The sequence below is a fragment of the Erythranthe guttata genome, chromosome 7 (genome assembly GCF_056151865.1).
Source record: "Erythranthe guttata isolate IM_541 chromosome 7, IM_541, whole genome shotgun sequence".
Taxonomy (NCBI): domain Eukaryota; kingdom Viridiplantae; phylum Streptophyta; class Magnoliopsida; order Lamiales; family Phrymaceae; genus Erythranthe; species Erythranthe guttata.
Window position 1 is genome coordinate 11725554 of NC_142539.1, and position 23784 is coordinate 11749337.

At 36.2% G+C, this 23784-nt stretch overlaps 1 protein-coding gene and 1 pseudogene across 2 annotated transcripts; one reads left to right on the top strand and one right to left on the bottom strand.

Annotated features, from left to right (window-relative positions):
- Positions 1 to 3840: 3840 nt before the first annotated feature.
- On the top strand, positions 3841 to 17292 carry LOC105958041 (uncharacterized). 2 transcript variants are annotated; one of them, XM_088820958.1, is made up of 14 exons: positions 3841 to 4355; positions 5857 to 6375; positions 7068 to 8201; positions 8273 to 8600; positions 9286 to 9541; positions 9650 to 9866; positions 9943 to 10295; positions 10399 to 10869; positions 11074 to 12277; positions 12426 to 12779; positions 12867 to 13104; positions 13884 to 16450; positions 16534 to 16658; positions 16750 to 17292. In XM_088820958.1, the coding sequence occupies exons 1-14, from the start codon at positions 4236 to 4238 to the stop codon at positions 17063 to 17065; spliced, it is 8202 nt and encodes a 2733-aa protein (XP_088677084.1). In that variant the 5' UTR covers positions 3841 to 4235; the 3' UTR covers positions 17066 to 17292. The 2 variants fall into 2 exon arrangements, with proteins under 2 accessions (XP_088677084.1, XP_088677085.1); XM_088820959.1 differs by having other exon boundaries at positions 4061 to 4355; positions 7068 to 8189.
- Positions 17293 to 17927: 635 nt separating this feature from the next.
- On the bottom strand, positions 17928 to 19277 carry LOC105958027 (pelargonidin 3-O-(6-caffeoylglucoside) 5-O-(6-O-malonylglucoside) 4'''-malonyltransferase pseudogene; annotated as a pseudogene).
- Positions 19278 to 23784: the final 4507 nt, after the last annotated feature.

Below are 23784 nucleotides of genomic sequence, written 5' to 3' on the forward strand. Positions count from 1 at the left end.
GTAGTGGATCCCGAGCATGGGGGGAGGATGTGACAAGCCAGAGCCTCCAAGAGGTGGGAGGTTGTTAGCAGTGTCACACTCCCCTGAGCAGATGTCTCAAGGCCATCATGTGCGCTACGTGATTGTGTTTGCCTTCCCACAGACGGCGCCAAAATGATGATGCTAAAGTTAGATCACCTTAGAGAGTTGAATTATGAAGAGCTGGAAGAGCATAGTGGATCACTGGCTCACGAGCTTGATGACCTTGAGATACCTGCGATCATAGAACACGTAAGCTAAGCCGGGGGTTGATCCGGCGGAAACCCCTCCGACGCTCAAGTCAGACGTGCTGATCATAGAAATAGTCCAGAGAATACAGGTAATAGTATTGCTCAGTTAATAGGACGTACCTTAAGGAATGAGTTCAAACCTTTATTTATAGCTTAGTTGAGATTGTCGGGCCCAAACCTTACTTGAAGGTGATTGGGCTTCAGTGATAATGGTTTTCGATATTGGGCTCGTGGCCCAATAGGTAAAGAATTTGTAGGCCCATTAGGTTGGCCCAATTAGGCATATCATATATATATATATATATATATATATATATATATATATATATATATATATATATATATATATATATATATATATATATATATATATCAATTAAGTAATGAAATTGATATACCAAATTTAAAATTAATTATGTATACTTATTAATTAGTATTAAATGTCAATAGTATATTAACTAAAATAAAATTCAGAATAATTTTCAGAAATAAAAAAGATTAAAGATTCAAAATAATAATATATTGTTTAGAATAATACATGTTCAGAGAATTTTCTGTGTTATTCAATTCTACGACTTGTACATATATAAGGTTACCCAAACTCTATAGCTACAACTCTTACCAATGAGAAAAGATACTTATTATCAAAGTAAACTACTCAGAATATATATCTCCTATCTTATATAAGCATATCTTATATACGCATATACCAAATATATCCAAATCCCAATACTCATCCTCAAGTTGGCGCATGAAGATTGTGAATGCCCGACTTGCGAATAAACTGTTCTAACTGTTGTTTCCTATGTCCTTTTGTCAAAATATCGGCCAATTGTTCTGAAGTACACGCACGTGAGAAGTGGACATGTTCCCTTGTAGTATCTCTTTCCGAACAAAGTGACAGTCAATCTCAATATGCTTTGTTTGTTTATGGAAATCGGGATTGGCTGCAATATGTAAGGCCGCCTGACTATCACAATACAAGCGGATTGGGTCTTGATGAGACACACCAAGACAATGCAAAAGTCCCTTCAACCATTTTAATTCGCAACACGTAGTGGCCATCGAGCGATACTCAACTTCACCAAACGAGTGGGATAGGGTGTGTTGTTTCTTTTTTTTCCACGCAATAGGCAACTGCCCCAAAAACACAAAATAACCCGTTAATGATCGACGAGTAATTGGGCAGCTCGCCCAATCTGAGTCAAAATAAGCATGTAAATGCAAGTCATTGTCCGACCTTAACAAAATAACTTGACCCGGAAATCCCTTAAAATACCGAACTACACGCAAGGCTGCCTCCCAATGATCCTCTCGCGGTTGTTGCATAAACTGAACCAACACATGCACACAGCAGCTGAGCTCAGGTCGTGTGATTGTCAAATAAATCAAACGTCCTACCAGCCGTCGATATCGTTCTGGGTCATCAATGAGCGGCTTGTCAGACAATTAGGAAAGACGATGATTTGTTTCAATTGGAACGCTTGATGGTTTAACTCCAAGCAGCCCCGTTTCGGCCACAATCTCGAGCGCATATTTCCGTTGGCACAAACTAATGCCTTCAATCCTACCACTCACTTCTATGCCAAGAAAGTATTTGAGTTTACCAAGATCTTTCATATGAAAACAACGTCCAAGATACTTCTTGAGCTAGGCGATTGTCTGAGAGTCATTTCCACCAATAACCAAATCGTCAACGTAAACAAGTACACTCAAAAAAATCGAACTTTTAGTGTAAACAAAAAGTGAATAATCAGAGTATGATTGATCAAACCCATATCGTTTCAAAGACGTTGCCAGTTTGTCGAACCATGCATAAGTCATTGACCAACTATCTTTATTACTTTAAATTCAGGGGTTATATCTCTTTTGCCAATAAGTTCATTCCTTTAATATGTATTATAAAAAAATAAAATTATTGTATAATACAAAATTACCGCCAAACCTCTAAACCCAATTCATAATTGTAACCCCAATTTAATTCTAATTTCATCAATTTTGACCACAATACCTTTTCTTCTTTTTAAACTTTGTTTTCTGTTTTTTTTTTTTTTTGCCACCGATTTTCGGCATAGACTTTTTTAATTTTTTTTTTGACGGCTTTTTCCGCCGCTGGTTTCCGGCGTTGATTTTGTTTGAATTTCCCTAAATGTTTTATCCATTTTTTTTACGCCCGCCGTTGATCGTTGACCGTAATTGTACTAACAGTAATTATATTGTCGTTGGCAGTACATTTACGTAATTGTACTGTCATTGGCAGTTCAATTACTGTCAACCACATCAATATTATTGTTTTTTTTTTGTTTTTTTTTTTGTTCTATTTGTTGACAAGTAAACGTAATAATATTACTGTCGTTAACGGTAAAATTACTGTAAACACAATAATATAACTTTCAACCACATCAATATTATTATTTTTTTTTTGGCTTTTTTGTTTTGATGGATTTGTTGACTGATTAATGTAATAATATTACTGTTTACTATTGTAATATTACTGTAAACACAATAATATCACTGTGGTTGACGGTAATATTATTGTCTCGTTATAGTAATATTACTGTCAACCACATTGATATTAACTCTTTTGACTTTTTATTATGTTTGTATTTGTTAAATGGTCAATATATTAATATTACTCTATTACACAATATTGATTTTTTTTTGTTAATATTATTGTGCTAGAAAGTAATATAGTTAATATTAATTTTTTAAACAGTAATATAGTTAATTTAAGTGTCAATCATAACAATATTGTTGATTAAATGGGCAAAAAATGTTGAAGAAATAGAAAGTTTTCCGAAGAAAAAAAATCGAATAATTGGATTTTGGGTCAATGCTTATTAATAGACATCCATTAACGTAAATAGTTATTCAATGTATTTACAACAAAATTTTATTTATGACTTTTGAGAATCTACACCCGATGAAATACACCATGTGATTTTAAACCGTAAATTTATATAAATAATTACCCACACATACACATGGGTGTGTGTTATTATGTGTAGATCTATGGTTTAAATGCACATGGCGTATTTCGCCAGGTGTAGGTTGTACAAAGTCATGAGGGACCTCCTTATAAAAAGCCCTATTACTCCCTATGTCCTATATTATTTGTTTTTTTAGAGAGTGTTTTTTTTTTTCTTGTCTCTAATTATTTGTCATTTTGGTTTTTTAATGAAATATTAATTGCATTATTTTCAATTTTACCCTTTATCATTCATAGTTAATTAGTTGTAACTAATGTCAAAAGTATTTTAGTGATTTTCTATGTTTTTTACTATAATCTATTGAAATTAATTTATTTTCTTAATATGTGCGCAACAATCCAAAATGTCATTAAATTGGGACGAAAGGAGTATTATTATTTATTTTCTATTTCATGTATCGATATTCATGTTTTATATGGATGATGATTGAGAATTGATACTTAGCTAGGAAGTTTTGTAGCTTTAGTCTTGATATCTAAAAAGAAAGCCAAAAAATAAAAAATAAAAAAATAAAAAATAAAAACGAAGAGGAAGAAGAGAGAGAAAGCAAAAAAGTTTAATTTTCTTTAATAATTGAACATAGGGTGAGAAAATTAAAAATAGAATAAAAGGAAGACCATAAGTCAGCAAAGAATGGGAAAATGGAAAAGACCATAAATATATTCAAAGACTTTTTATCTGCTCAAATTAAAGCCTTTGATCACTTACTAGCTATAGTGGGGTTGTAGTACGGAATATCAATTCTTGTTTCTTCTTTTCTACACACATTAGTATTAAGTGTTTTACTTCCACTGAAAGACTCTTCATTTTTCATTCATGCAACAGTTCTATGCTCATATTTACTTTTGCAGGGTTTTTGAGTTGAAATTAGCAAGGATATTTCAAGAGATTGGCTGACGTGGCAGTTTAGAGAGAGAGAGAGAGAGAGAGGGAGAGAGAGAGAGAGTTTTTGAAGTTGGTTTGATCAGAAGTGAAAATGGATTGGAATCGTTCGGCCGGAACCAGCAATCGATCGTCGCCGAAAGACGAGTTCACTGATTTGGTGCTTTCATGGTCTCTTCAAGACATCTGTAATGATAATCTCTACAAAGACCAGGTTCTTTTCCTATATATATATATATATATATATATATATATATATATATATATATATATATATATATATATATATATATATTTTGCATATTTGATTATTTCTATGCTACACCTGGTGAAGGTTATACATATCAGGTGTATATTTACCGTTGATCTACACATACTGATGTGTATGTGTGTGTCTTTGTGTGCATTAGTGCATATGAATGATAAAAATCTACTTGTGCATGTTGTATCCATATATATGTCATCAAATGTAGATCGGAATTAAATTGCATTTACGCTTTGCAATGCACTTTTTTGTTAAAAACAACGCCGTATTGTGATTTTTTGTTTCGAAATAAAATCAAAATTCTTAGTAAGTTAGTATTCATCGGCGCACAACGTACGTCTTTATAGGTTTGTAATAATGGGGAAATTAGTTGTTATATCTGGTTATTCACACTAGGTGGATCTGAACCGTAGATGTATATATAATTATACACTCATGTGCATGTGTGTTTAGTAAATAGTTATTTAATTAAATATACGGTTCAAATTTACCCGGTACAAATAAATAATCAAATGTAACATCTAACTGATTTATGATGAAAGTTGTTTAATTGGGTTCTTTAATATTATAGTTTTTTGCAAATGGTCCTTTAATATGGTTTCTTTCATAATCATTGTTGTTTGGCTTCTTTTGGTTTTATTATAATTTAATCATTAAAATAATCACAATTATATTCGTTCAGACTTTTGGATAGTACACTACTGGTTATAGTCAAAAGTTGGAATTAAAAATATTGTTTTTATCTCATTATTTTTTTATGGATTACAGCTAATTATTTGTAAAATTCATGGATTTAATCTAAAATGACGGACTAATTTTTTTAAGAAAATGAATAGGAAAAGTCGAAAAGATGACAGGACCGGTTCTGACTATAGGCGAGAGAGGTTGTCGCCTCGGGTCCCGATTTTTAGAAAAAATCAGGGGCCCACAAATAATATTTTGTATCATTTATAGATACTAGCATTAAATGATATTTGATATAAAATAGTTTGAAATTTTGAATTATTATTTTACATAGTTTAAGTATTTGTTGGAAATGTTTACACTTATTCTTGCATTTGATGTGATTGAAATGTCTTACATGAATTATAATTAGTTAGATATTAATTCTTCAATCAAATTTTTATCTATTTCAAGATTTTAAACTTTTTTTTTCCAACAATCTTTGCATTTTTTAATAATTCACATTGTTCATCGCTAACTTCAAAGAGTTACAACAAGTTGAAATATACTATATTTAAATTTTACTACATTAAAACAAATGTTACATATATTTACTTCTTCAATAAATATTTCTATGACTAATTAAAGAAAAACTTAAAGACTCTGCCCCCAACCATGTAACTTTTGATTTACCTTCACTTCATCAATATTTTACCATGCTCGTTAAAATGAATTAATGCGTAAATTATACAATACAAATATGGCTCAATTTCTATGATAAATGTAGGTGGAGAAGATTCCAAAGTCATTTGAATCCGTTGATACGTATCTTGGTTCGTACATCTTTCCTTTACTAGAAGAAACACGTGCCGAACTTCGTTCCGCCACCGAAACTGTATGTAATGCACCTTCTGCTGAGGTGGCATCTTTTACGGAGCGAACACACGGGAAATTCGTGTACAATGTTAAGGTTGGTCAATGGAGAAATGTTGCCAGTGGTTCTGGTAGTGAGCGGCACAGAATCTTGCCGGGTGATGTTGTTCTTCTTTCGGATTCGAACCCCGAAGCTAATTCCCGCTCACAACTTATCGGCGGGACGTATATTTTTGCATGTATAAATAATATCAAGAACGATGATAGTTTTGTACTCAAAACCGCCGAGCAGATTGAAACCGAGGATGTTAAAAAAAGGCCGCGCTATGTGATTCACTTGATGAACATAATTCCACATAAAAGAATATGGAAAGCGTTACGTATGCGTTGGAATTTGAACCTTGTCGAGAAATCAATCACCGCGAATGACTTGGTAAAGACTACTGTATTACTCGTTTTTTTTTTCAAAATCGTGCATGAATTGATTGTTGGAAATTTTTGAGTGTTAGACTAATTTTGGTTAATTATTTAAGTGGATTAAATTTAGTTTCCAAAATTAATTTTAATGAATGAGAAATTAATAAAATCCCTTAATATAATATATTGAAAATGAAGAAGTGAAATGCCACCATTGGAAAATTTGGAGGGTTTAATCACCTATTAAATGGAATAGGTGTCTAATTAATGAGAAAAGGTGTGATAATTTTTCATGAATTTAGTTTTCTAAGAGCTGCGAGTTGTGGTCATAACCTTTGAAAATCTATAAATAGATTTGTCCACCATTTGTATAATTCATTTTTCACATGGAATTCAATTCATAAATTGAATTCACTTCTCATCATAGCATCTCATTGCATATTATTGCATTTATCAAGTCCATTTCTTATAAAGTCCAAAGCTCTCGTTTTGTTCGCCTGTACTTCGAGCCTTGTTATGCTGCAAACTCTAATACCCACAAGTCGTTGTATCTTGGGAACAATTGGCTAGAACCGTTAGCACTACTACGAGTCAATAATGTCTTATGGAGAAAGAATTTAATTCTTGTCTCGACTTCTTTTTCCGTTTATTGTCCAATTGCATTTCGAAATATGCCTCACATAGTGTATATATTTACCAATTAAACAGGGAGTGGAAATGTGTGAAGTTTGCCCTTTCCAATACAATGTTGAGATGGAGGAGAAACTGCGATCGAGTTTATCGTCCAAGTTAAATGAATCGCAACTCGACGCGATTTCGGCATGTCTATCCAAATCCGAGTGCAGCCACACGTCATCAGTCGAACTCATATGGGGTCCACCCGGAACTGGAAAAACATCAACCTTAAGCAACTTGCTTCATCTTCTCCTGAAAAAGAACGTTCGGACACTCGTTTGTGCACCGACAAACGTCGCAGTTAAAGAACTCGCCTCTCGTGTGGTAGCACTAGTAAGAAACTCTGTTTTAACCGAGTCTCGAGGCAACCTATTGCCTTGTCCTTTAGGAGACATGTTCATATTTGGAAACAACGATCGTCTTAAAGTTGGCGCCGACATCGAAGAAATCTATTTGGATTATCGTGTTAAGAAGCTTGTACATTGCTTATCGACAATAACCGGTTGGAAGCACTGCGTTGCATCGATGCTCGATTTTCTTGAAGACTGTGTTTCTCATCATCAAATCTTTGTGGAGAATAATAATGGGCTAATCAAATCACTTTTGGAGTTTGCTAGGGATCGATTCGCAAATTTAGCACCACCGCTGAGAGATTGCATGTCGACGCTAATCACTCATTTACCAACAAGTTTCGTTCGCGAGCAGATGTTTCGAAGCATAATGCAACTAATGTCTCTTCTCGATTCGATTGAGACGTTGTTGTTTGACGACAAGAGCAGCTTGACATCTGAAGAACTAGAGAGAATCTTTTTACAAGACGGAACTAATTGTGTTGATACATCGTCCATAATATATATCAGAAGCCAATGTCTGAATGTTCTGAGATCCGTTAGGGCTTCTCTAGATAAACTCGGACTGCCAAATGGCGTTGGAATAACCTCCACATCCGCAGATTTTTGTTTCGGAAATGCTACTTTAATTTTTTGCACCACTTCAACTGCATATACGCTGCACAAATGTAAAACGGAACTTTTCAAAATGTTGGTGATCGACGAAGCTGCTCAAGTGAAGGAATGTGAATCGAACATAGCACTTCAGATCCCGGGTTTGATGCATGCAGTTCTTGTTGGAGACGAATACCAATTACCAGCCACAGTTAAGAGCAAGGTAAATAAATGTTTGATTAACTAATTTCATTATATTAATTATTAATTATAATACTTTTTATACTCGCGCAGATATCGGAAAAAGCTGGATTTGGGAGAAGTATGTTTGAAAGATTGAGTTTGTTAGGTCACCCTAAGCATCTGCTTAATGTGCAATACCGAATGCATCCGTCAATAAGTCGGTTTCCGAATTCGAGTTTCTATCGGAACCAGATATTAGATGCGCCTATTGTGCAGTGCCGAAGCTACGAAAGATGCTATCTTCAAGGGAGGATATACGGGCCTTATTCGTTTATAAATATTCCCGGGAGTAACGAAGAATTTGATGATTTCGGGCGCAGTCGAAGAAATATGGTTGAGGTGGCTGTAGCTGTGATGCTAGTGCACAAACTCTTCAAAGGTATGCTAACAATGTTCATTGGAAGGCCTCATCAAATTCTTGTCGTGTCATGAATTTAAGGCCAAATAAGTGCATCATGAACTACTTATTCATAAAAGGGTCCAGACCAAAAGCTATTTTTTCCAGACAATGTTCAGAGTTGTGTATAAGACTAAAATACTCCCTCATATTTTAATATGTTTCAATTTCATTCTTTAATCCAATTTAAACTCAACTTGTCCCCAAATTTCACCAATTATTCAATTTTAACCTCTAACCCAATTTTCACTCTAATTTCGACCGTCGCCGTCGTTGGCCGTCGGTCCGGCATTAACCTTTGTTTTTTCCTTTTTTTCTTTTTTCCGTCGCCGCTGACCGGCGGTCAACACAACTCTTTGCGGCTTTGACTTATTTTCTCTTTTTTTTTTGAAAACTATTTTTGAAACCGGCAGAAAAAAAAAAAAAATCAAAATTGGATTTTTATGGTCAAAATTGATAAAATTGAAGTAAAATTGAGGTTACAGTTAGGAATTAAGTTTAAAGAGTTAAGTAATTTTGTCATATACGTTAAGTTTGCCTTTATTTATAATGGAATGAGTTTATTGGCGAATGAGATATAGGACGTATGCATAAAAATCCCAAAATTTAATTCACTTCAATAATCCTGAAGTCTTATTATGTTGTCGTTTACGAACTTTATGAACAGCATGGTATGGATCAAATGAGAAACTCAGCATCGGCTTGATTTCCCCATACGCGGCGCAAGTTGCAGCAATTCAAGACAAGGTTCAGCGCAAGTACGGGAACCTCGAAAAGTTTATAGTCAACGTGAAGTCAATCGACGGCTTTCAAGGCGGAGAGGAAGATATAATAATTATATCAACTGTAAGGTCTAGTAAAGGTGGATCCATTGGTTTCTTGTCGAGCCCTCAAAGAACCAACGTAGCTTTGACAAGAGCTCGGTATGCCGTCTCAAATGATTATGATCATGGTTTTTTTACTTGGATTTAATTTACGGTTTTTTGTTCGATAATGATCATGTTGTGTGTTTTTTTTTTCTTTTTTCCTAGTCATTGTCTCTGGATATTAGGAAACGAAAGAACTTTGAGTGAAAGTGATGCAGTTTGGAAAGCACTAATATCCGATGCTAAGGAACACGATCGTTTCTTCACTGCCGACGAAGATTGCGACATTCAAAAAGCTATTGTAGACGTTAAGAAAGAGTTGGAACAACTCGAAGACCTTCTTAGTGGCAATAGTCCACTCTTCAAAAATTCAAGTTGGAAGGTACAACTCGTTTCTTTATGTTGTACTCAAATTATATCCGTCGATTCTTCAATTTCCGAAATGGCAAATTTTTCAGGTTGTATTCAGTGAAAACTTCCGAAAGTCGTTTCAGAAATTGAATCCTTCCAATGTTAAGAATCTCGCGATAACTGTTTTACTTAAGCTTGCAAGTGGCTGGCGGCCCAAGAATATAAACGTGGACTGGAAATGCGAGAGCTCTTCGTATATTGTGAAGCAAATCAAGGTTGCAAATTACTATGTTGTGTGCTCAATCGACTTAGTTAAGGACCCTATTTACGTACAAATTTTCAAAGTGTGGGATATATTGCCTATGACGGAGACTACAAAGCTACTGAAACGGCTTGACAGCATTTTTGCTATGTATACGGATGATTTTATCAACCGCTGCAATGAGAAGATGCGCGAGGGGTACGTAAATTAATTTTCAATTGATTTTTTTTATCTTCATTTTTTCCACTTAAAAAAAATCTTGATTGGTCGCAATTTAATTCCGTTTTTTTTTTTTTTTCAGGAATTTGGAGGTGCCAAAGAGTTGGTCGGTATCCGATGATATAATCCGGTTCAAGAATCAAAATGAAACCAAAGTCAATAGTAGTGCGAGTGTTGAATGCAGAAGTCATGTTGAAAATGCCAAAGTGAACGAGAGCTTATTGTTGATGAAATTTTATTCATTGTCGAGTGATGTTGTGAATCATTTGCTTACCGATGTCGAGGGAAGAGAAGTGGATCTCCCGTTTGAGGTTACCGATGAAGAGCGTGCAATAATAATGTTTCCAAGGAGCAGCTTTATATTAGGTCGATCTGGTACTGGGAAGACGACTATTTTGACTATGAAGTTGTACCAGAAGCTTCATCAGTACTCCATTGCCACACGGGATTCTATGACAGCTGGCGATGTTGCGCCTATTTTGCATCAGCTTTTTGTTACCGTTAGTCCAAAACTCTGTTATGCTGTCAAAAAGCATGTATCTCATCTAAAGAGGTGCGTTTGGAGCTCCAATTCATCGTCGTCTTTGTTTTTTTTCAAAATGCGTTACATGTCGTTTTACAATAGAATGTGGAAATGGCCAAAGTAGCAAGAAATGTGATTCCGTTTATTTCAAACCTGAAAATAAATGGAACCTTGATAACAAACAATATGTTCTGTCTGAATCGTATACTGACCTTTTCTTTACTATTTGTATAGCTTTGCTAGTGAGAACGCCTCCGAAAATAACAACTTAGCGGATATGGATGACTTAGACGAAATGGCTGAATTTAGAGATATACCGGACACATTTGTTGGCATCGAACCAGAAAAATATCCTCTGATCATCACATTTCATAAGTTTTTAATGATGCTCGATGGTACTTTGGGTAATTCTTACTTTGAGAGATTTCGTGATGTAAGAGGCTCCTCACAGTACGAAGGAAGAAGATCTATTGCACTGCAGACTTTCATAAGGAGAAACGAGGTTACTTATGACCGTTTTCGGTCCTTATATTGGCCCCATTTCAATGCTAAGCATACAAAAATTCTCGATCCCTCAAGAGTGTTCACTGAAATTATGTCGCATATCAAAGGAAGTCTAAAAGAAGGGGAATCGGGCGAAACCAAGCGAAGCAGGGAGGGGTACGTTTCACTATCTGAAAGTAGGGTGTCCACTTTATGTGCAGAGAAGAGGGATGCGATTTATGATATTTTCGACGACTACGAGAAAATGAAAGTGGAGCGTGGTGAATTTGATCTTGCTGATTTTGTGATCGACATTCATCTACGGCTCAAGAACGAGGAGGATTTAATGGGTGATAAAATGGATTTCGTGTACATCGACGAAGTGCAAGACCTCACCATGAGGCAAATTTCCCTTTTTCGATTTATTTGCAAAAATGTGGACGAAGGATATGTATTTTGCGGCGATACAGCACAGACGATTGCACGAGGGATTGACTTTCGGTTTGAAGACATTAGATCATTGTTCTATAATGAGTTCTTTATGAAATCATCAAGAATTTGTGAGCCTTCAGCTTCAGGGAGGAGAGAGAAAGGGGTTATATCGGATACGTTTTGTTTATCGCAGAATTTCCGTACTCATACTGGTGTACTTAGGTTGGCACAAAGTGTCATAGATCTTATTTGCCATTTTTTCCCACAATCAATTGATGCATTGGCTCCAGAGACTAGTCTTATATACGGTGAGTCACCTGTTGTACTCGAACCGGGTAGTGACGAGAATTTGATTATGAGTATTTTTGGACATAGTGGACATGATGGTGGAAAATGGGTCGGGTTTGGTGCTGACCAAGTAATTTTAGTACGGGACGATTCTGCCAGAAACGAAATTTTCAACTACATTGGCAAACAGGCTCTTGTTCTGACTATAGTTGAGTGCAAGGGGCTCGAGTTTCAGGTCAGAAATAATGCTTCTTGCAACTAAATTTAATGGGTTTTTTTTTACTCCTTATATTTTATGCTTCTACAATTAATAATGTTTCAATTCAAAAACTAACAATTTTTATAATTATGCTTCTACATTAATGTAAGAATTAATCTTGTAGGATGTTTTATTGTACAACTTTTTTGGTTCATCACCAATGAGTGATCAATGGAGGGTTTTGTACGAATTCTTGAAAGAAAAGGATCTACTTGATTCCACTACTCCAAAGTCGTTTCCGAGTTTTAGCGAGTCAAGGCACAACATCTTGTGCTCTGAACTGAAGCAACTATACGTGGCGATCACTCGAACGAGGCAAAGATTGTGGATATGTGAAAACAATGAAGAGCTGTTGAAGCCAATACTCGACTATTGGAGAAGGTTGTGCCTTGTCCAAGTGCGGAAAATAGACGATTCTCTTGCATTCGCAATGCAAAGAGCTAGCAGCCCCGAGGAGTGGAAATCACAAGGAGTCAAGGTTTTTTGAATTGTATTTTCCCGGGTTTTTTTTTTTTTATTTATATTTTTTGCATTATTTATTCTGATTGTATTTTTATTTTTGCAGCTCTTTTGGGAGAAAAATTATGAGATGGCAACAGTGTGCTTCGAAAAAGCAGGAGAAGAAACATGGGAGAAAAGGGCTAAGGCTTCTGGTCTTAGAGCTTCGGCCGACTCTATGCGTGGTTCAAACCCGAAAGAGGCACGTGTAATGCTTAGAGAGGCTGCCGAAATATTTGATTCTATTGATCGAGCTGATACTGCAGCAGAATGTTTTTGCGACTTAGGGGAGTACGAAAGAGCAGGTACACTGATTACTGTCTACTATTGGAATATTACTGTATTACACAAGAGTAGTGATTTTTGTTGTGTTTACATAGTAATATAACAATATTATTGTGTTAAACAATAACATACTTAATATTACTGTCAACAACAGTAATATTACTGTTTAAACGGGCCATAAAATGTTCAGAAAAAAAAAAGTCAACGCCGCCGGAGACCAGCTTTGATCGCCGGTCAGCAGCGGCGGAAAAAAGAAAAAGGAAAATCAACGTCAGAGACCGGAGGTCAATGGCGGCAATGGTCAAAATTGTAGTCAAAATTGCATAATTGGTGAAATTTGGGGTCAAAATTAATGTTAAATTGAATTATATGATGAAATTGGAGCATATTAAAATATGAGGGGTATTTTAATCTGTTACACACCTCTGAATATTGTTCGGATTTTTATGAATAAGTCCAAAAGTGAATAATACCTAATACCAAATGTACCCGGTCTAGGTCCTATGTTGCATGATTTTTTTATTTTACGAACGCTACAAAGAAACTTGGAAGATTTTACTCATATTAAAAATCCTAAATTCGACATCTAACTTAGCGTTGATAAAATTTAGATTATACGAGAGGAGGAATTACAAGCTAAATTAGAGGAGTATTTGTAAATTTTAAGCGTTCGTATAAATAAATTTCGACGAGTTTGCTAGCTACATCATTAGGGTAAAATTCAAATGTTCGAGTGAAATGCTACTTTTGCATAGTTATTGCATATAAACAATATTTTTTATTTAATTTTCTGGTGCAGGAAGGATTTATTTGGAAAAATGTGGTACGTCTGAGCTTCGAAAAGCAGGGGAATGTTTCTTATTAGCTGGAAATTACAAACTTGCAACCGAAGTTTATAACAAGGGGAATTTTTTCGACGAGTGCTTATCAGCTTGCACCAAAGGCAATCATTTTGACCTCGGTCTGCGATACATCGAGCAATGGAAACAACAAGCATCATTCGATACCGAAATTATTGCACAACAGTTTCTCGAAAAATGTGCTTTGGAATGTCGTAAGAAAAAGGACAGTGCATCGATGATGAAGTTTGTTCGTGCTTTCTGTACGGACGAATCGAAACGCAACTTCTTGAAGTCAAGGGACTGCCTTGAGGAGCTTCTAATATTGGAGGAAGATTCCGGAAATTTTATCGAGGCTGTACAGATTGCACAACAATTGGGACATACTTTACGTGAGATTGATTTGCTCGAAAAAGCTAAAGACTTTCGAAATGCTTCTTTGCTCGTAATTTCGTATGTATTGAATAACTCTCTTTGGGTTAATGGAAGTAAAGGTTGGCCTCTAAAATCATTTCCTGAAAAGGAAGAGATTTTAGCGAAAGCTATTTCCGATGCAAAGAAGGTTTCGGAAAATTTTCATGCATCAATTTGTGCGGAGGCCAAATTTTTGTCTATGAGTGATAGGATGAACTTGTCCGAGTTGATGCACTGTTATAGTGCTTCGAAGCAATACAAATCTCGTGTGGTCGAAATTCTATCCGTCAGAAAATTCCTCGATGCCCATTTTCAAGTGCATCCGACAAAATACGAATCGGATCCTCAATTAATGCTCATTGATCGAAGTTCATTCGAAGAACGAATGTCGAAGAACAAAGTCTCTGATGGAACGCTGGTTTTCGTTTGTAACCTATGGAAGGTGCAAAGCTTGGAGATCTTCGAATGCCTCGACTCTATCGAAAGGGCTGACCTCAGCGAATGTGAAGATACTGCTCGATTCTGTTTTAACTACTTTGGAGTGAGGTCGACAAATAACTCGAGCGACACCTGTATATTGCTCAACCCTAATTCTGCATGGATTCGAAATTCCGACAAGAGGTTCATTTTGCGGAAAAGAAACGTGGCAACTCTTGATGCCCGTGATTTTGCATCAGCTGCTCGAGAATATTGGTGTCAAGAAATAGTTTCGACTGGACTACGAGTTTTGGAGGCTCTTCAATCTCGTTTGATGAAGCTCTCGTTGTCTATGTACTGCCAGAGTGTGTGCCTCGTTCACATTTTCGACATAACAAGGTTCGTCGAGTCGAAATCACTAACCATGAAACTGCAGAAATTTCTGTCGTTATGCGTCGAGTCCAAATACTTCCAATTTGTTTTTCCGTTGGACCCTCGACAGTCAGTATCCGAGGATATGGTATCTTTAAGAGAAACCGTATTTTCCAATAATTTACTCGAAGAACTTATCTCGATAAATATTGTTAGCTCAACGAATAATAATGAACTCAGTTATGGGCGTATAGGAGAGGCGGTGATGACAATGCTCGGGTCTGGATTATTGCAGAGAAACGGAATTCATGAGAAAATTATTACAAGGCTGTCTGCAAACTCGTCGTGGAAGTCATTCATCGAAAATCTGATCAGTGTGCAAGAATCTTCGAAAGAATCTCTTAGTCGCGAGTTTCATAATGCACTTGTAGAAACTTACAACGTAAACTGGAGGGCGAGTGACTATATTTCTCCGAAATGTTTCTTTTATCTTGTGGAGAGGCTCTTGATTTTGGTACCCCACTCTCGAGGTTTTTTTTTCACTACGAAGTCGTCGTTCGTGGAGTATTTAATGTGCCTTAAACCGGATGCTAACCCGAGTTCCGGTTTCGTCACGGACAAGAAATCGTATGCTGCAGATACGTTTAACTTTGTGGCGAGTGTGGTCAGAAAATGCCTTTATAACAGTCAGTCTACATTAGAATGGATTGGTCGTTCTACTATCGACGTCAACTACTATTTTCCAGTGCTTATGCTGAGGATGTTCATGATTCTGTGTTTATCGTGTCTGAATTCGGAGTTGTCGTTCAACGTACTTTTTGAGGTGATTCAAGTACCTCATATCAAATGCCAGCTGCCGTGGAATTTTTGCGAAGCAATTCGGTGTAGAAGGATGAACAATGTGTCGGACGAATCTGCAGTTGCTGGAGCATTCAATATTATCGGGGATCCACTTGTTATTGTTGCCTTGAACGAGAATAGGCTCAAGTTTGTATGCCCGAATGCCGTTTTTCTTGATTTGAAGTCCTTCTCGTGTAGAAATGAGGTCATCGAGAAACTATTTCCTAGGAGGAGTACTGAAGCATCTTTATACAAAGATAAAAAAGCTACCGTCGAAAGAAATGTTGTTAGTGAACAAGTTACCGTTACGAAATCTTCAAAACCGACATTGGAAACCGATTCACATTTGGAAAACTCGGGGATTGGAAAAGGGGATCTTCGAATAGAGTTAAATTGGGTTACTATTTGGGAATTGTTTGACGCATTTGAGTCGTTAAAGAATAAAAACGATGGAGATTCCAAGAGCCTTGTCCTGAGAAAGAAGGTAATAAGTGCATGCGATTTTAGTTTTTAACGTGTCGAATTATTGGCTAATATCTTTTCTGCTTATTTTTCGATTTCTTTTAGGAGGAAGTGGAGGAGCATGTAAAGTTTGTAACTGCTTTTTACTCCGGAGAAGATGAAAATGCGCTGCACGAAACCACGACAATGATTGCGGGATTGACCGAGCTTTGTTCTTTGTTAGATACGAGGTTAGTTGTAAGAAAATCATTTCGGAAATAACTAAATTGAAAAGAAAACGATTGATAAATCATGTTAACTCATTGTCATGATGATTATTAGTGACTTCGATACTAAGGAGATGCTGGAGATGGGAGAAATTATGATTGAAGAAATTACGAAGGGATTGAAAGAGACAAGGCCTCGATTAATGTCGAGTTCGAATAACGATCCACCAAATGTAAGTACTATTGAACCTCAAGTAGTGGCGGATGGTGACAAGATGATTCCTTCGAGTTCCGTTGTTGCTGATGATGACGAGGATGAAGACGCCAAAAATTATAGCAAAAATGGAAAAGGAAAGGGGAAGAAGAAACCGCAGTCGAAAAAGGGGAAAGGGAAAGGGAAAGGGAAAGGGAAAGGAGGTAAAAGAAAGTAAAAAACCTCGTCTAAAGTATGTATTTTTGCTCTCGTTTTGAGCATCTCCCATGTTACTTTTTGTTTTAAGCCCGGGGGGTCGAGTGCTCGAATCGAGTATTTATCTCGTCTCACATTCTACACACTTTGTGTGTGTGTGCGTGTAAGTACATGATTGTAATGACCCGTCACATGTTACACTTCTATTTGTAGCATAACTTCATGACTGTATATATGAATTTGAAAGAATTCAGTGCCTCTAAATTCGGATAATTTAGATACAACTTGTATAAAATCCGAGATCTTTAAACAAGACTAATAAAAACTTGTAGTAATAAAGATTTTGTAGCGGAACATAAATAACACAAGTTTTTAAATCATTATCCACAAGTATATATATAACTTATGGATGAAGCCTTTACATGCTACAACCAGTATTCAAAAGAATACGATTGAGAAGCCAAGCTCTTCTCTTCTAAGAAGATTACACAAGATGATTTTTTCGTAGACTAATTCCCAGTAACTAATGCAAAAGCACTTAATGATACACTAGGAATACAAATTATTATTCAATAGGATTGAATACAAAACAGACTCAAATATCCAACAAAATTGAATTTCATACGAAAAACAAAAGGAATAAACTGCAAAAACCATCGTTTTTGTACTATCGAAACTGCTTAAAAAAAGTTCATGTATTAAAAAAATGAGCGAAAAGATGTGCTAGATGCATATTACACATAGCAATGTAGCAAGTGATCGAAACCATTACACATTGTCGAATCAATTTCAACAATAAAAACATATCGACCAAATGAAATCATTATAGTGAAATTTATTTAATTCAAATTCGAAGAAAAAAAACGTACATAATCTTATTCGGTTTACGACATCATATTGTATATAACTTAATGCCGTGGTCTTGTTCGAAGAGAGGCATGTCGTTGCGATTCAACTGCACCCACGCATCAATTCCGTCACCCTCTTTGTTATCCATTAGTATTACGCTGTTTTCAAGAGTCATTGTCCCGATTCGTGCACCGACAGGCTTCCCCCACCCGAAATCGGCTTCGTAGAATCCAAACTTACTCCAATCGCTAAACATGATTGAATAACTAACCTCCCCACTCATTAGTTTCCCGTACATATCTTCCACGGGGCCCATCATTACACTTCGCCAACGACCCGGAGAAAACATTTCGGCACAATCAGCTATGGTTTTATCGAGAGCATCACCGAGAATATCAACCAGTTGTTGTTCGATCCCAATTACAACGTTATTATTATCGTTGTTATTATTATTTGTTGTTTCGGCCGGAGAAATAAAGCACGGGGTGGGCGATAATAATATCAAATTTCCACAAGAGTGTTTTTGGAGAGGCGGGATTGTTCTCGCACGCATGTTCACCGCTTGCGACGTGAGGCAAGATCTCGATTCTCCTCCGTGCTTCGCCCGGTCAACGCCGATCAACGCCTTGGCTACGACCGCGCACACCAGGCGCACTCTGGAGATTCTCGTGCTTTGTTTTGTCCCTTGTGATAGTTTCGATCTAAGGGTCGCTATCGCATCCTTGTCGAACGAAAATCTCTTGACGACAATATTAGGATCATAGGTTGTCCTAACGGGCGACGAATCCTGGTCCGGATTCGTCCCCGGAAACAACGATGGCGACTCGAAACTCGGGCGAATCCCGATCGGATGATTGTTATCGTTTGTGGCATTTGACCACGCGGCAATGAATGTCCCGAGAGAAGATGCATCGAAAATTCTGTGACAAACGCTGACGCTTATTACAAGCCCGCCGCGCAGCTTCAACTCCGTGACCTGGATCGACAGAAGCGGATCTTCCGAAGATTCGTCGGCTCGGTAGAATTTGCTCGGAAGGAGATCATTTAGTATCCCTGCTTCTTTGATTTCCAATAAATCGACCAACTCTACTTCGACGGCTTCTGCTTCTACGAACTCAACACCTTGATCACCGCAATCGACGACGTAGTCATTCTTGACGTATCTTCCGGCAAGAATGTAGAATTCGGGTAGGATTTTAGCCAACGATTCCTCCAAGCGATGTTTTCGAATATTTGACGACGTTGGATAAAACAGAACGACGCCCACGTTTATCGGCGGGACGCGCTCGTCTACGAAAGACAACTTGTACTTGTTAAGGTTCGGAGGAGTTGGGGTACATGGTTTTATCAACTTACTGCTAACAACCTTAACTTTCATGCTTGGATATATTTATCAGGGGTGATTACATGATCTCTTGTGAGTAATGTCTTTTTATAAAGCTAATTAATATTGAGCTGGCTTTTGGGAATTTACATGTGAAGGTTCTTGAGCAGCTAATGCCAAATGTCCAGCCATGCACTATTAAAAAAATATTGGGTAAATTACGGCCACCCCTGAGGTATGATCAAATTACGAAAAAACCCCTATTGTTTGGGTAATTACTGACACCCCTCCTTTTAAATGTTTTTACATAAAATTTATGTAATTCGATTATTTACCGAACCAAATCGTATATTCATTTCGGTAAACGGTATGAAATGTTGGCGTACCGAAAATTTGGTTCGGTTTTACTGATTTAACCTCCCTAAATTTACCCCTGGAGGGGTTTTTTCGTAGGATAATACATAGTTGAGGGGTGACTATAGTTGAGGGGTGACTGTAATTACCCAAATAGGAGGGGGTTATCGTAATTTGATCATAACTCAGGGGTGAGTGTAATTTGCCCAAAAAAAATCATGAGAGGGTAAAATACGGTTTTCATCCTTCAACTTAGTACTAGTTTCACATTTGGTCTCTCATATTCATAAAAAATATATTTAGTCCCTCATGTTTAAAAAATAAAACATTTCTAGTCATTTCCGTCAAATTTTCTGTTAATACTAACAGGATCGAGTATGTGTCCATCATTTCCTTAACTGAGGAATTAACGATAAATTGACGGAAATGACCAAACATTTAAATTATTGAAACATGAGGGATCAAATGTGTTTTTTTGTGAACATGAAGGACCGAATGTGAAATCAGTACAAACTTAAGGGATGAAAACTGTAATTTTCACTATCATGAGAAATAATGAAAAGTATAGTTGGATTTAAATATACTTAGTCGCCCAGAAGTGGGTATAATGTTAACGTCTGATGAGATAATTAATATGGGCCAATTAGATATAAAATCGTTAAATTAAATTTTCATGTACCACACGATAGTTTTAGGTTTGGATTAGAGTCCATCAAATTACACTGTTAGTCTGGGTTTGGCAGCAATTGTCTATGTGAGGGAGGCCTGGGTATGGGTGGCCCACAATCGAATGTCGTGGGCGCTTATGTTTGTTGAGTGCATTATAAAGTTAGAATTTGCGCATTTTCTGACACCAATTGATTTTATGACAACTTGTAGCACCTAGGATCCTACATATGTTTTCCTATATATCCTGGTCCTTTTGTATTTGACTTGGATCCAATAATTTCAAACCCGCTTGCGTGTAAATCGCCGAAGTCAACTGAGTTGGTAGACTGGTTTGGTCGGTAGAATAGGTCAATTTCTAGATCCATTTTGAGAATGAATCCTTTCAAATTTGAGAAAATATAAAACACGAAAGTTTTAGCCCTTTGAGTTGTAGCCCAAATCATATTGATCGAAGATACGATCAAATGAAAATTACACTGAATCATGTCAAAGGGTCGACCGAACTGGTCAACTCAGTAAGTCACACTAATTTGGTGGACTAATTAAGTAGGTCAAGTTCAAGCTCGATTTTGATAGTGATGCCGTTTGAATGTAAGAAAATATAAACCATAAGATTTTTAGCTCTTTGAGTTGGAATCATTTTGAATTATCTTTGATTGAAGATCGGATGAAAAACAAATACGATCAAAATACTAACAAAAAGTATGTCGAAAGGTTGGTTCAATAGGTAAAGGTTAGCTGAGTTGGTCGACTGAGTAGTTTAATTTCAAGCTCGATTTTGACAATGATCACATTCGAATTTGATCGAGAATGCATAAGTGGCGTGGTTTATTTCACTATAAATTACATAGGATTCACTAATTGTGGCATGCCAAAAGACAATTTGTTTAGCTACAAAACTAAGTCAAACCAGAGAAGCTGCAATAGCAAATCAGAATCACTAACATGTTGAACATATTCTTTGTATTTATTTCCTTAGTTTTTCGGCCTCTCATTTTCAGGGCGTTAGATGTGACACCTGGTTATTTATATCGGGTGAATTTGAACGTAGATTTAATTATATAAATACACACTAAGCATGCATACACATGGGTGCATTTTTTATTATGTATAGATCTACAGATCAAATCCACGCAATATAAATAATCAGACGCAACATCTAATTAATCTGAAAATATCATTACATGCATTACTCGAGCTTTATTTTTTTTATCCACCATTCCGCCAAATTAGGATCATGTGAAAATTCAACTATGTATACGTCAACATCCAGCCACGCACCATAATTAAAATAGTAACACGAGGCATTATGTAAGAAAAGATATATAGTTGATAGTTGAAAATACACTTGTGAAGTATGACGAGGATTAAGCTAGAATTAACCAACTCATTTAAGAGCCATCTTGTTAATCAATAATGGAAGACGTTGATTAAGGGATAAATGATAAATTATTCGAGGTTATTTGAGTCTTTAACAAAAGCAAAATTAACCTTCAATGCTACTAAATTTTCTCTGTCTTTTGCTTTAGATATATTTTGATGGATATAAAATAACCCCTCTATTCCATAATATTTGTCTCTTTTAGGAATTTTTTGTTTTTCCATATTATCTGTAATTTTACAATTCCAAGGCTGCATTAATTACATATTTTTCAATTATACCCTTATTAATTTTTCAACACTCTTTTTGCATTAATTAGTATCTATTTTCCTAAAATCCAGACATATTTATTGAGATTCTTAAGACTTGTGTCAATGTGAAAAACGACACATATTTAGGAACGGAGGGAGTATTACTTATTGAGTTTAGGGTTTGCGTTTTGCTAAAGTCAAACCTAACCTTAACCAAATTGTGTTTTATTGAGTTTTCAGAATTTTCAGTTCAAACCCTAATAATTTTAGAAAAGCCCTCTCTCCAAATTGCATAGAACCTAATTGCAATTTTTATAATTTCTCAAAACATCATCATCTTCTTTCTCCCTCTCCTTCAGATCTGCTCCTCGCCAAAAAAAAAAAAGAAAAAAAAAAACAATATCCAGCGGTTCATCTCCATAACCAGCCCGTTTGCAAAAGAAAAAAAACAACAAAAGTTGATTTCTCCATCTAAACCCGCCGGAAGACAAAGGCACTCCACGCACAAAAAACATAGGCCCCAGCACCACATACACACACAAAACTAACTCGATCCAAAATCTTGATTTACAAGAGATCTGGATGAATCCATCAAACATAAAGCATAGTCTTTTTTTGGGGTGGGAAGGCAGGTGGTGAGGCGGTGGTGGTGAGGTGGTGGTGATGCTGCGGCGGAGGGCTCGATGGAAGAATTGGGTTGGGGGAGGAAGATGATGGCCGTGGGTGATAATTTCCTTTTTTTTTTTTTTTTTTTTTTTTTTTTTTTTCTTTTTGCATTTTATTTATTTAATTGAAACATAAATTATTAAAAAATATGAGGGTAAGTTTAGTTATTTCATATAAGTCAACTGCTAATTTCAAAATAAGGGGCAGAGTGCTTCGTCAAAAATAATATAGGGGGGGTCTATGCTAATATTTTTTTTTAACATGAGTGAGTTTTTAGCCATTCGAGATTTCACAGGGTGTTCTATGCAATTAGCTCGTTCATTTCCATCTAAAGTTTTGAAAATATTGGGTACAAAAGATACTAGTTGAAAATCATCAAGATGCTGAGGTTTTCTAATGGCTCCCCTAGTTCTATCTCTAGTCAATTGATAGTTATCCAAATTATCATTGACATAAGGCACATTAGATTCAACATTTTGATCATACACATTTTCTGCAAGTTGATCAGATTCATTTTCATGGTCAGGATTATTATTTTTCACACAAAGTATTAGAAGAAGGAATCTCCACCTCATTTGAGGCAAAATCAACAATAACAATATTTAAACAAGAAAATTTATTTTCATTAAACATAACACTTGTACTCATAACCAAGATCTAAAAACCTTTACTCTTTAAGGATAACCAAAAAAAAAAAAACACTTAATAGATCTTGGTTCAAGTTTATCATGTTTTTATGCACAAATGCAGTACTACCAAACACTTTCAAGTTGGACAGATCAGCGGGTTCACCACACCACACAGTTTCAGGCAAATTACCACTTAATGGCACATGAGGAGATTTATTACTGACATATGCATCAGTTAAGAAGGTTCTGCGCGTCCCACCTAGTTGAAGAAAGAGGTGAAAAGAATCGACGAAGAAGAGAAGAGAAAATCGTGAATGAAAAAGCGTGAACATAGTACTCAAAACGATATGTTAGAAGGTGCAAAATTAGTAGGTGCAGGAACTGTTACACTTACAATTGCTTTAGCGGGAGCTGCGCTCGCTATTGGAAACAACCTTCGCCAACATTTAGAGGCTGCGTTAATGAATTTTATAAATGATGTGAAGCGAATATTTAGTTGGGCTTGCCATTTAGTTCTAATAAGTTTTATCACTATTTCCTCAAAGTATTTACGAGATGAAATCCATCTTGTGGGGCTCGATCCTACTCGAGATGATCGATTAATTTATACCCTATGCT